This window comes from Anthonomus grandis, chromosome 7 (assembly GCF_022605725.1).
Source record: "Anthonomus grandis grandis chromosome 7, icAntGran1.3, whole genome shotgun sequence".
NCBI classification, from domain to species: domain Eukaryota; kingdom Metazoa; phylum Arthropoda; class Insecta; order Coleoptera; family Curculionidae; genus Anthonomus; species Anthonomus grandis.
In genome coordinates, this window is record NC_065552.1 from 6864421 (window position 1) to 6880851 (window position 16431).

Below are 16431 nucleotides of genomic sequence, written 5' to 3' on the forward strand. Positions count from 1 at the left end.
ACTATCTTCTACAGATGTTGTTTGTTCTACAGAAACGTGCTGCGCGTTATATATGCGGGATATCACCTAGGGAATCATGCCGACCATATTTTATCAGGGAGGGCATTCTTACAATCTACTGTCTATACATACAGGAGGTGGCATGCCTTATTTTCTCCCATCAATACAGGTTTGTCCTACAGAATCCACGATATGTCACCCGCCAGCGGAATAATTTGCGGTTTCCCATTCCAACATCTGTCTTGGTAAAGAGATCAATTTTTTATGAAGGTATAAAAATCTTTAACCACCTACCAGAGGACATTAGAGGGGCAAAATCTCTCATCAAATTTAAGTTTCTCTTGAGGAGATTTATGAGTGGTCGAGCTTATTACTCTGTGGCTGAATATTTCAACGACAATCAGATTTTAATTAATTAAGGGAGACCTAGCTCTTTTCCTAACCTGTTTGTTTTAAATGTTTTTCTTTTTTTTTATCCCTAAATGTTGAACTGTACTTAGTTAAGAAAAGTTAGATATAGTTGATTTTATTAATTAAAAAAAAAAAATTAAATTTTAACTGTTTAACTTTGTTTCGTCACTGTAACTTGTATTTTTAAGTATTTTTAAATATAATTTTAACCTTGTAACTCTGTCTCTTTAGGATTAGGTGAAGCTTTGTTTATAACAATATTTTGTTCAAACAATAAAGCATATTTGAATTTGAATTTGAATAACTTAGTCTGTTCCATTTATAACTTCGATATCTCAGATCACAGTGCAGTGATAATTGAATTTCCAACAATCTTTCAAGAGAAAATGCAGCTAGCGAGAATATAACCATATGCAAAAAATCTGTTTTATTTTATAATCTTGTAAGCAATATTAATTGGGATTTCTTAAATTCCAATAGCATATCAACTGTGGATAAAGTTCGTTTATTTGTCACTTCCTTGAGGTCTTAAACCTTGTAACAGAGCTAGCAAATCAAAATAACTGTGATCTGCTATAGGACCTAAAAAACAACTGAGGCATGCATACTATAAAAGTCTAAAGGAAGCAAAATCAGATTTCTATGATACATACACCTCAAATCTCAAAATTACAATCTAAAGTCTGTTTGTGATGTAGTACAGTAGTATGTGTAAATTCTCCATATAACCGTCAACATTATAAAAAACCTACCACCATCTCATAAAGTGCTGAAGAGTATTGTATTCAAAATATATCTAATTTAAATCTGCTTGATACACATTTGTGTTTGAGTTGTGTCTGTATGCAAGAAAGGTCCTTGCAGTGACCTAACTAATTATCAACCCATATAAATTGCTCTGATTTAATAATAATAATAATAATAATAATGTCTTATATTACCAAAAGTTACAAACATTATTTACAAATCAATTAATTAACTAAGTATGCATAAGTGGCACAGTCTCGCTGTATTAGCTACTCTACTGAACCACATCCGCATACAGTAAATGAGTTAAAGAGCAACTAGCGTGATAAAAATAAAAGAAGTATCTTAATTAAAATTACAGAAAAGAGTTCAATAAAAAAAATAAAAAAAATAGAAAACAACATTATTCAAAGAATGGAGATCCAATTAACAATTTGAATTTAAAAAGTCTAAGATTTGATATATTATAAAGTTTTAAAAAAAATATATTAATGACTATCTAGGCGGGAATATACAACCACTATATTGCAAGTCAAAAAGGTAGGTTTTTAACTTTAGTTTACACAACTGAACTTTTTTTTAATTCATTGTCTTGGAAGTGCGTTATAACATTTTACAAAATTATAAGTAAAAGAGTGTTGAAAAATTGCACTTTGATGATGTGGCATAGACAATCTATCTGAAAATCGCACGTTGACATTGTGGACATCATGACGAAAAACAACTCGTTTTTTAAGGGAACTAGGTGAGTCAATATAATTAACTATTTTTAAACAAAAAATGCAAGACTCTCCTATAATCCATTTTAAGCCAGTTTAAAGCAGTATACAATGGAGAAATGTGTTCAAATTTGCGCATGCCATATATAAGTCGAACACAAGAATTTTGCACTTTTTGTATCCTATATTTACTACTAACATCTAAACAAAATCCGTAAATATAATCACAATAATTAAAATTAGACAGAACAAGTGACTCGCATAACATTTTTCTTAAATTAAAATTTAAAATATGTCTATTACTATAAAGTATTTTTAATGCCATATAAGACTTCTGAATAAGTTTCTTGACATGTTCTCTAAATCTAAGTTCACTATCCAATATCAATCCCAAATTCTTAGCAGAGTCAAGATAATTTATTATCATCTAAAAAAATATTTAGATTATTCTTTAAAGAAAATGCTTTACTTTTATTGCCAAATATCATCAGATGTGATTTAACAGGATTTATTTTTAAATTATGTTGTTTACAAAGATCACTCAAGGTATGTAATCAGTCTTCATTGTCATCAGTCTTCATTGACACATTTTTCAAAAACTGCAGAATCATTAGCCTTAAAAGAACAATAAATTTGGGTATCATCTGCAAATGCCTGTATTTTACAATATTTAGTTGCTTTAAGAATATCAGATGGGTAAACCAAAAATAATAGTGGGCCTAAAATTGACCCCTGTGGTAAACTTTTTAAACCCCTGGTAAAATTTTTACTTCTTCTAAATAAGTATTATCTGAATTAATTTTCTGAAACCTGTTATCCAAATATGATTCTATAATTGAGGATGAATGGAAATCAAACCCATAAAACTGTAATTTAGATACAAGAAGCCGATGATTGATTGTATCAAACGCCTTAGAAAAATCTAGAAGTACAAGCAGGCTATTCTTTTGTTTGTCTGAGGCGCGGAATAAGTCATCAGTGACATTGGCCAAAGCCACAGAGGTACTAAACCCCTTTTTAAACCCACATTGACTGCTGGGAATAATATTATTTGAAATAAAATAATTGTACATTTGGTCATAAAGAAACCTTTCAAATATCTTTGATAGAGTTGGCAACAAACTTATAAGTCGAAGGTCGTTAAGGTCAGTGGGGTTAAGAACCTTGGGCAAAGGCTTGGCAATAGATACCTTCCATTGATTAGGAAAATAATTTATTTCCAAGGAGCAATTTATTATGTGCGTGATATATTTATCAATGAAAGGACTACAATATTTTACCATTAAAGGAGAGATTTCATCTACACCACTTGCATTTGTTTTTATGTTATTTAAGATATTATTAATATCAGAAACTTTTGCCAATCTAAAAGTAAAATTAAAGTTCTCATTAAATTTATTGCTTTCATAGAAATCACTCTTTTTGTCACAACATGATGCATTTTGAAGAAATGGGGCAAAAAAGTTTTTAATATCTTCTGGATTCAATAGTGGTTTAGGAATCACATTATACAGGCCCGATCTTACATTCAGATCACGAACAGCATTCCAAAGTTGACGAGGGTTATTTCTATTGCACAACAAATTCAGGTAATTTTTTTTCTCTCTTCTTATAGCTAATAAAGTTATATTCCTTAATCGTTTGTAATTTGTCCAATCATCCGGCAACTTAGATTTTTTAAATTTTAGAAGTGCACTTTTTCTTTGAGACATAAGGATTTTTATATTTTTGCTTAACCATGGAGCTTTAGGTTTAATTATTCTTGCTTCGCGCAGTGGGGCATGGGTATCAAACAAATTAATCAATATACAATTAAAAATTTCAATTTTTCTATCTATATTATTTTTGTAAAGTATTTTATCCCAAGGCTTAAGAAGCATGTCATTGTTAAAAGATATAAAATTAAAATTCCTAAAGCTCCTATATTTTATTATTTTTGGAATTGTAGCAGGTTTGATTAAATTTATCTCGCAATAAATAAGTTTGTGATCTGTAATCAAATCCGCATTGATAACACCATGTTTCCTTACCAAAGAAGTATTGGTTACAAAAATTAAGTCAATTAAGGATTTTTAGCTTGAGAGATTCTGGTTGGTTCTTGTATAATTTGGGTCATATTATAATTTTCGAAAAGAGGCGTAAGTGGGTTATTCAAATTAAATAAATCAATATTAAAGTCCCCTAAACAAAAAATGTCCTCGACTGTTGGATAGATAAAAGAAAATATATTATCAAAATCTGATGTTAGGCCATTAAAATTCAGTAAAGGTGGTTTATAAAATACACAGAACCAGTTGGACTGTTGAACAATAACAGTTGAGTTCAGTGGGGTCACTCTTTGCAATTTAATCAATACTATAAATGTTCAGACTCTAGCATTAAATTAATGGAATCATACCTCTCTGGAAGATCTGAAGTGGTGAGCTGCAATGCAATTGTGTACAATCAGGTTTTAAATTATGTGGCTTATCGGATCCCTTAGGGACCATTGTTTTTTACTGATCTATATCAATGATCTTGAGAGTAGTGATCCGGGCTGATCTGCAAATGTGTCTGGACAAGAAACAATTTCAAGATTTTTTCAAAATCACTACCCCTGCACTAACTCAAACAACACTACTATAATTTAAAATAGATTCTCCAAGGATCTATAATACACAGATTTAAGGAAATTAATTGATAGAATATTTCTCAGTTATAGAATTTAAAGATTAATTTTCTAACTTTGCGAGTTACATTTTTAAATTGTTCCTTTCATCTAAAGGTTTCATCAATAAACAATCCCAAATATTTAATAGAATCTTTTCCCTCTATGTAGCAATTACATGTAGAGTCACAATCAATTCTACAAAGGCAGGGTAAGGGTCCTAAAGTCAAGAAGGAGTTGTGTAGAAAGTGAGAAGGCAACAAATTTAGATTTTTTTTACATTCATGGAAAGCAAACTGCCATCTAGGTAGATTTTAATTAACTGCAGTTCTCTCTACCCTCTGCTTTGTGGTTTTCCAATCCTCTCCACAAATTATTACAGCTTAATCATCAGCAAATATGTCCTGGGGTACACGAAATTCCACTCTCTGTTCCCGCCTAATTATATTAGTCAATTTTGTTTTTATTTTTCTGTGCAAGTAGGATCTGATAAAATCCTTGGGAATTCCTCTCACACCAATGTCATCTACACAACTGTCAAGTAAAACCTGATGTGCCACTGAATGCCTTCTGCATATTGAGAAAGATGTCAATTACCTTTTTGCACACAGATAAGTTTTTTAAAATAAATTCAGAAACATTACACAAAGCATATTCAGTCTTAGAACCCTCCCTAAATCCATATTGATTTGGGTTTAGTAAATTATTTTTATCAAAAAAATACATTAACTGGCTTTTGAAGCAAAAGCTTTCAATAACTTTACTAACTGACCTTGTTTTTTTGGGTCTTTTACTTTAATTGTTTTGGGCAAGCTCTCGATAGTATGAATATTTAGATTTTTTTATTATTTTAGTGAAAATTTTTCTGTATGCTTTGTATTTATTAATTAGTCACAGATTATTGTGATTGATTGTACAGTGTACACTCTCTTTTTAGTCTATCCCTTGCTGTAATTGACACCAAAAGACTATCTTAGATCCAAGGTTTTAACCTTTAGTTTTTAGAGGATATTTTTTTGTTATCCTATAACATCCTATATCATATTATTAAGTTTATTGATAAAGAGCCCTGTACTTACATCGAAATTCATACTACTTAGAATATTATCCCATCTTTCTTTTTCTAGTAAAGGTAAGAACTTACTCCTATCAAAAAACTGATAAGAATTTTTTATTTGTTTTTTTTAATGAAATATTCTGTAGTTGCACATCAAGTAAAATGGGATCATGATCCGTTAACCCCTGATCCAGAATCACTGCATGCATATTTTGCAAGTAGTCTGGCAAGAACTGGAACAGGAAATTTAGATATTCCTAATTTGTTTATTTATCAAACTCACAAACCCATGACTCTGCATAAGTATTATAGTATACTGCATTATAGTATAGTGAACTGTGAATATTGACTATGTCCAGGAGATCAATGTTTATGTCCCCTGCAATTGCACATACAATTAGGGTCATTCAACCTGTTTTGTAGGACTTGATTTAGATTGCCAGTAAATGATTCTTTTGTTGCTGCAAAAGCTCTGTAGGGTGCTAATATGTCCACTATCTTATTATTTTTTTGTAAAGTAACTAACATGAGTTTAAATCATTATGTACTAACAAATGATCACACATCCAGTATTTCTACCTAACATATAATATACGATGATCTGACTTATTGAAAGTACTCTCATTAAAAAATACACTAAAACCTTGTATATTAAAATCATTTTTGTCATATACTTCATAAAATTTAGACATTACAATAACATCAAATTTTTTACCGGTATAATTTATACATATCTTCTTCTGATGTCCTTGTTTTTTGAAGATAGTTCATAGTGTATCAGCGATAACTGTAATCGGGAAAGTCACATAGAATACTAACAATATTCAGAAATTCAATCTCTACTAACGTTGCTTTATCAGCCTATTTTGCATGTGTTAAAGAATTTCATATGCAATTCTTGTCTAGGGTCATGGAACCAATTCAAGCCACATTTTCTTCAAGAGCTCTCTTCTCCAAACTTAACGTATTGACTTTCACTTGAAATTGCAGCTAAATTACGCGGTGTAGCAAAAGACATTCTTTTTTGCTGAATTTAATAAACTACAACAAATCAAAAAATGAACCTTTAATGGTTCACGAGAAAAACGGTTTTTTTTTTGATAATTTTTGCGTTTTGCACAAATTCCTGAACATGTGACAAAATTTTTTTCCAGATTCTTAAATAGAACACACTGAAAAAAACTGCATTTTTCAGTCTCATTTTGCACTTTGTGACTTCTTTTACCGTTCTAGACAGTTCTTTGGATATATATTTCATTGCCTGTTACATGTTAAAATGAACATTAATAACTATGAAATTTTCAGGACGTACAATAACAATTATAACGTACAATAACAATTATAAATACTGCATTTCATAGAATTCATTCATTTTGCATTAAAACCGGTCTTTCTCATTATGTGCCACTATTCTACAATAAATTTCCACTTGACGTTAATAAGCGCCTACAACACTTCCCGGTCCAGAGTCTTTTTAACTATGTAGTCACATAATCCTCCAACTATCTTACTGAATATCAATCTGTCAGATATGAATCCAAATTGATTCAAAAACATGATTTCTGTAAAAGGTTTTATTCAATTTAAATGATTGAATGGATTGATAAGGTAATTCTAATCTTAGCCCTTTGATAAAGTATCCTTTGTGTGTAATAAATTAAATAATGAATATAAGTTTCATTCTAATATAAATAATCATTTATACAGCTGGTAAAGTAAACTTTCATTTGAATTTTTCCAGCTTAATGAACATGCAAAACAGAGAAAAGTGCCCTCAAGTAGACTGGGTCGTATGATGTCTTTTGGATCCTTGGCCGCAGGGCTGGGAGTTGGTGCAGCGGCTGAATACCTAAAACAGGCCTTTAAAGTTGGCGATGTTAGTTCCGATGGCACTAACTTGTTCATGAACAAGGCAAACATGGAAAGAATTGTCGATACCCTCTGTAAAGTGAGGGGCGCAGCCTTAAAATTAGGCCAAATATTAAGCATACAGGACGAATCGATTGTGAATCCCGAGCTGGCAAAGGCTCTGGAAAGAGTGAGGAAATCGGCTGATTTTATGCCCGATTGGCAAGTTGAACAGGTTGGTAGTTTAAGCTATATATTACAGTGGGTAAATAAATAAAAATTCTATATTTCTTTGCAATATAATAACTTATATATTTTTATATACTGGTCATTTAATGTAGTAGAATTAGAAAATGGCAAAAGTACTTCATAAAATTTAAATATTTTTCTCCTGTAAATTGGTAAATAAACTCTTATAATTACAGGTGATGTGTACAGAATTAGGAGTATCTTGGTTAGATAACTTTCAAGAATTCGAAAGAAGACCCTTTGCAGCTGCCTCCATTGGTCAAGTGCATTATGGCAAATTAAAAAATGGACTAGAAGTGGCCATTAAAATTCAATATCCAGGTGTCGCCAGAGGCATTGAAAGCGATATAGATAACTTAGGTTGGTTTCCTCGATGATTTCCTGCTTATTTAGGTGTTTAATCGGTTTCTTTTAGGCGGTATAATGAAAATGTGGAATATATTTCCTAAAGGGATGTTTTTGGATAATTTAATGGTCGTGGCGAAGCGCGAACTCGCGTGGGAAGTTGACTACTTGAGGGAGGCCGAATGCACCAAGAAATTTAAAGTGATTTTGGATGGTTATGAGGGGTTTTATGTGCCTGATGTAGTTGGTAAGAAGTTTTTAATTAAAATTTATTCATCATCTTTTGAAATGTATTTATTTATTTATTTTATTTAGGAGAAAATCAAATAAATATGCGAGAGCACAGATATGTTATATTGGATAAAGAGATTTATTATTTTTCATGAACATTTCATATAATGCAGACCTTTGTACTAGAATATTCAAGAATTTATTTATAAAATCAGAATTTAGGTAATTAATGAGAAAAAATACTAAAAATGCCTCTAATGATAAACAAGTTCACAATTCATTTAAAATTCAGGGGTGTGTTCGAAAAAAAATCGCTCGGACACGTTAATTTTTATTTTTTGTCGCGATTTTTTTGATGATGAATTCATGTATGAACTAATTCATAAATGAGCTTTATCATAAATGACCTTAATTTTTTTAAATAGAAACACCTATTTTTTATTTTATTTTTTAATTCTGTAATTTTAAGTATATTTTGTATATTATGTCCTATACCTAACCTCAATATTTATTAAGAAATTCGCGATTAAATTTTTTATAAATAACCATGAATTTTTGGTTTTGAACAGTTTATAAAAAAAAAAACAAAACAAAAAAATTAAAATAAATATTCAAACTGTTATTGTTTGAGGCCGGATTTATTGTATTTCGGCTCTAATTCTATTTTTTAATTCTTCTAAACTTCATCAACATGAACTTTAGATTTTAGATAACCCCATAGATAAAAAATCCTATGGGGTCAAATCTGGCGACCTTGCTGGCCATTCAATAAAACTCCCCCTTCCAATCCATCTATTTGTAAAAATATTGGTAAGGTAATCTCGTACTGTTCGCGAATAGTGTGGAGGCGCCATCCTGTTGGAACCATATCGAATCTGCCGGTATAAATGGGTTTTCACCATTTGGATAAAGTGCAATTAAACTAGCTACTATTTGATTTTGAAGCAACTCTAAATATTTTTCAGAGGTAAGTGCGCCCTCAATAAAATAGGGACCCACAATTGGCGTGCCCACAATTCCTGCCCATACGTTTAACTTCTTGGGAAATTGTGTGTGACTTTCCATATTCCAGTGTGGATTTTCTAGTGCCCAATAACGAACATTTTTCCTGTTTACAGAACCATTTAAAAAAAAAACTTGCCTCGTCGGAAAAAACAATCTTACTTAAAAATTGTGTGTTTGCATTACATTTATTCATCATTATTTTGCAAAACTCTATTCTGCGGATCATTTTCAATAAGCTCCTGAATTAAATGAATTTTATATGAATGCCATTTATTCCTATGCAAATATTTTAGAACACATGATTTACTAACCGACTGGTCTGCAGCAACTTGTCGAGTTGATTTATATGGATTTTCTTGTAAATGGAGCAAAATATCTAATTGTCTGTTTTCTGGAAACGTGGGACTGTCCAGGTCATAATTGTCTCTAACATGACCAAAGTCTCTAAACTTTTTTTCAATTTTGCTTACTCCGAACATGCAATAGGCCTCTCTGGGTATTTATTGTTAAACAGATCGCAAATTTTGACCTGTGTTCGAGTCTTGTCGCCATATCCTACCATCATCAAAATTCTAATTCTTTGTTTTTCAGTTAAACGCGCCATACTTTATACTTTGCAACTGCACTTACCACTCACTGACATTTACGTAAAGTATCCCACCAGGGACATCCACCTGGGCGGACAAGTTGTACATACATCGGATGAAGTAAAATATCTAGGAGTGACACTGGATAGTAAGCTTAGTTGGAACAAGCATCTAGAATTCACAGTAAACAAGGCCACTAAAGCCATTATGATCTGTAGGAACCTAGCGGGTAAAAACTGGGGATGCTCCCCAAAAATACTGCGATGGATGTACACCATGATGGTTAAACCCATAATCACATATGGGGCAGTGGTGTGGCATGACACTACAAAGTTAAGTACAGTAAGGCGTAAACTTGACAAGGATCAAAGACTTGCATGCGTATGCATCACAGGAGCTATGAAAACATGCCCCACAGCAGCACTGGAGGTCATAGTTGACCTGGCACCTCTTCACCTGGCAGTAGAGGGAGCTGCTAAAAGGGCCATGTTCAGATTAGCAAGGGATAGAACGAACAGTAGGGACATTGATCAGAGAGCCTGGGTATCTCAAACAAGATCCATTCCCCTGTTCGATCTTCCCAAGGACGATATAACTCGGGAATATCACTTTGTTAGGAATTTCAGTACAAAAATTGACAGCAAAAGTGACTGGGAAAATGGATCTGTCGCCCGCTCACTTAAACAGAATACTATCAAATGGTACACAGATGCACAAATACTCAGAGCCACTGGGAAAATACACAAGATGCGCTCAATTAATCCTGAACAAAGACTACCTCAAGCAGGACATCGCAATCTTCACCGACAGTCAAGCAGCCATAGCAGCACTGAGTTCACATGTCATCAGTTCTAAAATGGTAAGAGACTGTTTGGGCAAACTTAATGAGGTAGGAAAGAGAAATAAAGTCACAATATTGTGGGTACCTGGACATACAGGCGTGCAAGGTAACGAAGAAGCCAATATTCTGGCAAAAAAGGGATCTGGTTCTCAATTTGTAGGACCGGAACCTTTCTGCGGCATAGGAAAGAATACTTACCTATATGAGCTTACAAAAATGGAGGATCAACTCAGAGAAAGCCTCTGGGATGATCATCCAGGGTTGAGACACTCCAAGATGTTCCTTGGAACCCTCGACCCAAAAAAATCTAAAGCTCTAGTAAGTTTAACTAAAACTAAACTACGGATTGTAACAGGATTCCTAACAGGGCACTGTCACCTTCGAGAACACCGCAGGAAACTAAAACTAGAACAGACAGGTGAATGCAGATTCTGTGGGGAAGAGGAAGAGACCCCAGAACACCTAGTAACTACATGCGAAACAGTTGCCGAAAGTCGTGCCATGCACCTCGGTAATTATGATATTCCAGAAGGAAATATCTCATTACTGGAACCGTCACAACTACTAGCCTTTATTAAAGCCATAGGATTGTACGAAGTAATTTGACTTGAGAATAACATCAAGCAGTAATTAGAAAGGGGCACACAATAGATCTTTTAGGTCGCAGTGAAACTTCACCCTTATTTTAATCTAATCTAATCTTCGTAAAGTATTATATACTGTTTCCATACGATTAAATGGTGACAAGGTGTCAACAATCAAATATACTTGTTAAAAAACTATGAAGAACATGTTTGAACAGTTGCCAATTTATTAATAATGTTAGTATTAGGTATAAGACATGGTATATAAAATATACTTAAAATTCTATGCAGAATTCAAAAATGGAATAAAAAATAGGTGTTTCTATTTAAAAAATTGAAGTTGATGGTCGTTGTTTAATTTTGTTTCACCCTGTATACATGAATTCATCATAATATATTTTCATAAATCGACGTGTCCAAGCGTTTTTTTTTTCGAACACACCCTTGAATTTTAAATGATATTGTTCCAACCTTCGCGTCCTCACTGTATAGTCCACATATTATATGCAGATTATACGCCTCATGTTCGACTCGAGAATCCGTACTTTTTTTTTTAAATAGCTTTACTAATTCTAAAAAGATACAGGCAATGATCTTATCCTAGGAACCAGAATACTCTAAGAACAAAAAACAGGGTTAATATATCTATGTAGCCAACACGAAAAAAAAGAAGAAAATTCCATAATGAACAAAAAAAAAAACAAAATAATTTTATTATCTTACAAAGGTAACTAAAAATGTCATTAACTTTTTCTTTCATCTGGCATTTAATTTTTAATCAGAGATTTTTGATATTGACTGGTAAACTATAACTACAATGCTCTTTTTGGTTCAGTCTAAAAATAAGTAAAACCAACTAATGCTTTTTGTTTTTAAAAATTAGTTGGTTCCACTTCTTTTTAGACTAAAGCAAAAATGCTATTGTATATTATAAGCATTCTTACGTTTTTTATGATCGTAAGTTTTTACTTTTTATCGCCCTTAAAATGGCTTAATATCCTGTTCAGACCCAGGCGACAATAGTGTGTGCAATTTTTATTTGGTTCACTTGGAGTTAACTAGGGCACCATTTTAAGCTAATAATTATCCCAATCGTACTTTCCCCGCCAAAGGGGGCGCTAAAATAATTTGTACACAAATGTGTATCTTGGGTCCATATATCCTTTAAACTCGCGAATACCAATGTACACATTTGTGTACAAAATATTTTTCAACAGTAGCTAGTTAAAATTTAGTATCTAACTAAAGTTAAAATAAAAAATAAAAAACATTTTTTAATTTTAAAAGTGTATTTATTTAATATGAAAAAAAAACATTACATATATCGCTAAAGAACATAAAAGAGGAATCTTGTTTTAATTATGAAACTCAATAAAAAAATCACGGTCTTTAACAACGCATAAAAAAATATTATATGAAATGCACTTGACTCGCGTACGTCTCGTACAGTCGGGATTTCTGCACCTCTGGGCCTCTTTAATATCCATGGCTTTTGGTAGATGCCGGGCTTTTGATTTTGCCACTTCAGGAGGACGAAGAGGCACCCTTCCAGGCCGACCCGGTAATTTTTTTCGCGATATAGGTTCAAAAGACTTATCATCAGATTTAGATTCGGCAGTTGATATTCCTTTAATTAGTGCTTCTGCTATACGCATTTTATATCCGATTAAATCTAGAATGTCAGTATTTTTGATCAAACACTCTTATTGGCCATTTCTTAGTTTTATGATAACATTTATAAGCTGCAATTAGTCGATTCAGTAAATCAACCCCTCCCATAAATTCATTGTAGCGCCTTACTACATCTGGTTGGGGAACATTTAAATACTGTTGATCAGGCCTCGAATATCTTCGACATTGATGTATTGGATTAATGCTGTGTGCTGAAGAGGCCATTGTTATTGCCTTATTGTCCATCCGCCTAACTAGAGCTGCCTTTTTATCATCTCTTACTTTTGATTTTATGGTCCCTCTGCCTAACTTTTTTAGTTCATAGTCAGTGGGAAAACCAACTTTTGGAAATCTGTTGGACATTGTAGTTCCTAAACCAGAAATTCCCTTTTCCCTTAGTTTATCTAATAAACTAACGCTTGTAAAATAGCGGTCGAAATAAATGTTTGTTCCAGGTGAACAAGTTTCACTTAAACGCAATACGGCTCTACCCCCTGCACCTAAATTTTCCTTCTCGACGTCTTCTGGAAAATTAGTTGTTTTTCCTTGGTAAATTTCAAAATTTAAAATAGTTCCGTTTTTTGAAGCTAAAACATAGTTTTTTAGACCAGTGGGGTTGGGTTTTCGAGGAACGTACTGTCCAATAGCTACTTTACCCAAAAATGGTATCATTTGTTCATCAATACTCACATTCTCCTCTCTCGGTAGCCGCAAAACCGCATTATGAAAAGAAGTTATTATTGGACGCACTTTCCATAGTTTATCACCTTTTTGTTCTTCATCTGAAACTTCCAAGTTATTAACAGCATAAAGATAATTTCTTATTTTAAAACATCTATTCCTGCCCATTGTATCAGCGATCAGTGGAATTCTAAATGATTTTGACTAGTACATGCGTATTCGAGGGTAACCCAAAACTCCCATTAATAATTTAATTCCGACGTAGGCACGTATTTCCGTCTCGCTTGCGTTAAGCAAAGATTAAAAGTTTGTTGAAAATGATTATTTGTATTTTCCGTTAGATTTTTTTAAAAAGCTTCATCGAAGTACTGATGGAAATAATCAATTGGATAATAGTTTTTCCTTTCCTGAACATCAGGTAAAGGAGGAATGAATTGCGCAAAATCAGTCTCTAAATCGCAGCCCTCTTCTACGTCATGCCATTTTTGGGCCGGTACTTTTTGAGTTTTTGTCCTCTTACGCGATTGATTTAAGTTACCAACAGATCTCTTTTTTGGGGATTGTTTTTTTTTTAGTGGCTAGTATTGAGTTATTACCGAATGAGCTGCTGCATCACTTTCATTGTCTTCCTGACCAGGACAAATTAAGTTTGGAAAAACTCTACTAAGGGGAATTGAATCTTCTTCTTCTGAACTTGTTGCATTGTTATGGGCATCCAAATTAATTGTTGGGATCACTGGTGATTCCCTGATAGATGATTCCCCATTTCTTGAAAAGTCACTGCTGGAGTCACTATCGTAATGGGCATCAGTAGCTTCAAAGTCGCTTTCGTCGTCAGTGGCAAAAAAAATCGATCTGATCCAAAATCTCCGCTAATTGTTCGTCGCTGTAGTAAACGTTCCGACCTAAAAAAAAACTTCTTTTAGACCCAATGGCCACATTTGTTATAGGGACTTTTGGTCAATAAGACCCAACGTACACAAATGTGTACAAACAAATTTGTCATGGCGTGATTTACAAACAAAAATTAATTTATAATTTTTAAGGAATTTGTCCTATATTTTAGTCTTCCTAGATACTAATTTACTAGATTTCCACCCTACATAGACGCCATGACACTTTCACTTTTGCACAGGTTGCCTGCCAGAGAACAAGTGGCACTTGCGGAGCGTAAACAGACTGTTACTAATAGGGACTTATCGATTGAAATTTAATTTGCGTAAACAGTAGTCAAAAAATGGAGTTAAATATTTTGTACACAAATGTATACCGGGGGTCTAAAGAGGATATAGGCCAAAACGTCGACAGTATTAAAATCTAAAACCTAGGTTTTATTTGACCCCAGATCATATAAATAATTCTAATCCATTTTACTATAATAATATCGAAAAGTTTCTTTCTATGTATAATTTTGCAATGCACTGATAGATTATATTATTTATTTGTTTATGTATGTATTTATATCTATACGATTATATAGAAATATTATATATATACGACTATATTATATATGACAGAGAGATTTTACAAAAAAATATACCAAGATAAAACCTCAGAACCCTAAATCAGAACAAATTAAACCAATAAAGCTAAAAACTTGAAAATCAGTAGGTCAGTTTTATTTTGGCAGTCTTTGTATAAAAATGTCATTGAGTCATTCTATTTGATTCAAATTAAAAAAAAAAATATATATATTAAACAATTGTGGTTATTGTTCGTTTTTATCCCAAAAGGCCTCCCGTACAAATACCGAACTTATCAATTTTTCTTTATTTTGCACACTCTTCTTTAACAGGGGATAAGCGGAATTGCTTCTAATATATATCCGAAGTTTGAAGTAGCTCAGCATTAAGATATGACTCAATGGGCTTATACAGTTTAAAATAATTATCAAAAGCAAGATGCATTGAATGAACAATTGCATCACTGAATTCTCTTACGAATAAGTTAAAAAAAGACAGGGCCAATATGCGAAGCCTGAGGCAGACTTGAAGATGCTTCAATACCAATAGAAATATAATTATTTATCCTAACTAACTGTGTGCTACCAGTCAAAAAGGTACGTATCAAAGTCTCACTAACTTCCTAACCAAATGATCATGACCAACCATCTCAAAGGCCTTTGAGGCGTCTGTTTACATACTATCAACCTCTCAAAAGCACAAAATCATACTGGTTAGTCACCCTAGATCTATTCTCAGAAGAACGATGCTGATGATCATTGAGCAGTCGTTTACAGTGCAATGACCAGGAAATAACCCCTTCATAGTTAAAAGTATCAGTTCTACCGCCATTTTTTTGAATTGGTGTTAAAAAGCTTACCTTACCATAATCAGGAAATTTGCCTGATGTCAAGCAAAGATTAAAAAGGTGATGCTTACTCCGTTGCTACACCGTTTTTAAGAAAAACAGATGGAATACCATCAGGGCCAACAGAATTTCTGATGGGAAGGCGTACAATTTTATCAAATATAACAAAGAAAAAGAAATGCAATTTAAATCTATACTGAAGTCAAATTTCTATTTTCTAAAAGACAGACCTTGCTGAAGTTCCCCGTATGTAGTTTTAAAATACCTGGCAAATAAGTTCACAATATCCTAACATGCTATTGGGATATGAATTAAAACGTAATCTATTGATGTGTTTACAAAATGAAGAAGGATCATGTGAAATTTCAATATATCATCTAAAACATTCATCATGAAAAATTTTACAATGATTTCTCAAAGTCGACATTTAACATAACCCCTGGGATCCTTATTATTTTTGAATTTTGTGAGCAATCTTTTTTTAAACAAACTTACGAA

The 16431-nt window shown here is 32.7% G+C and overlaps 1 protein-coding gene across 3 annotated transcripts in view; it reads left to right on the plus strand.

Annotated features, from left to right (window-relative positions):
* LOC126738878 (atypical kinase COQ8B, mitochondrial) overlaps window positions 1–16431 on the plus strand; it is a 69175-nt gene that overhangs the window by 3731 nt on the left and 49013 nt on the right. For all 3 annotated transcript variants that reach the window (XM_050444342.1, XM_050444343.1, XM_050444345.1), the window contains exons 3-5: window positions 7323–7664; window positions 7855–8038; window positions 8094–8270. In XM_050444342.1, coding sequence (XP_050300299.1) covers window positions 7323–7664; window positions 7855–8038; window positions 8094–8270 — 703 coding nt within the window. The remainder of the gene's footprint in view (window positions 1–7322; window positions 7665–7854; window positions 8039–8093; window positions 8271–16431) is intronic.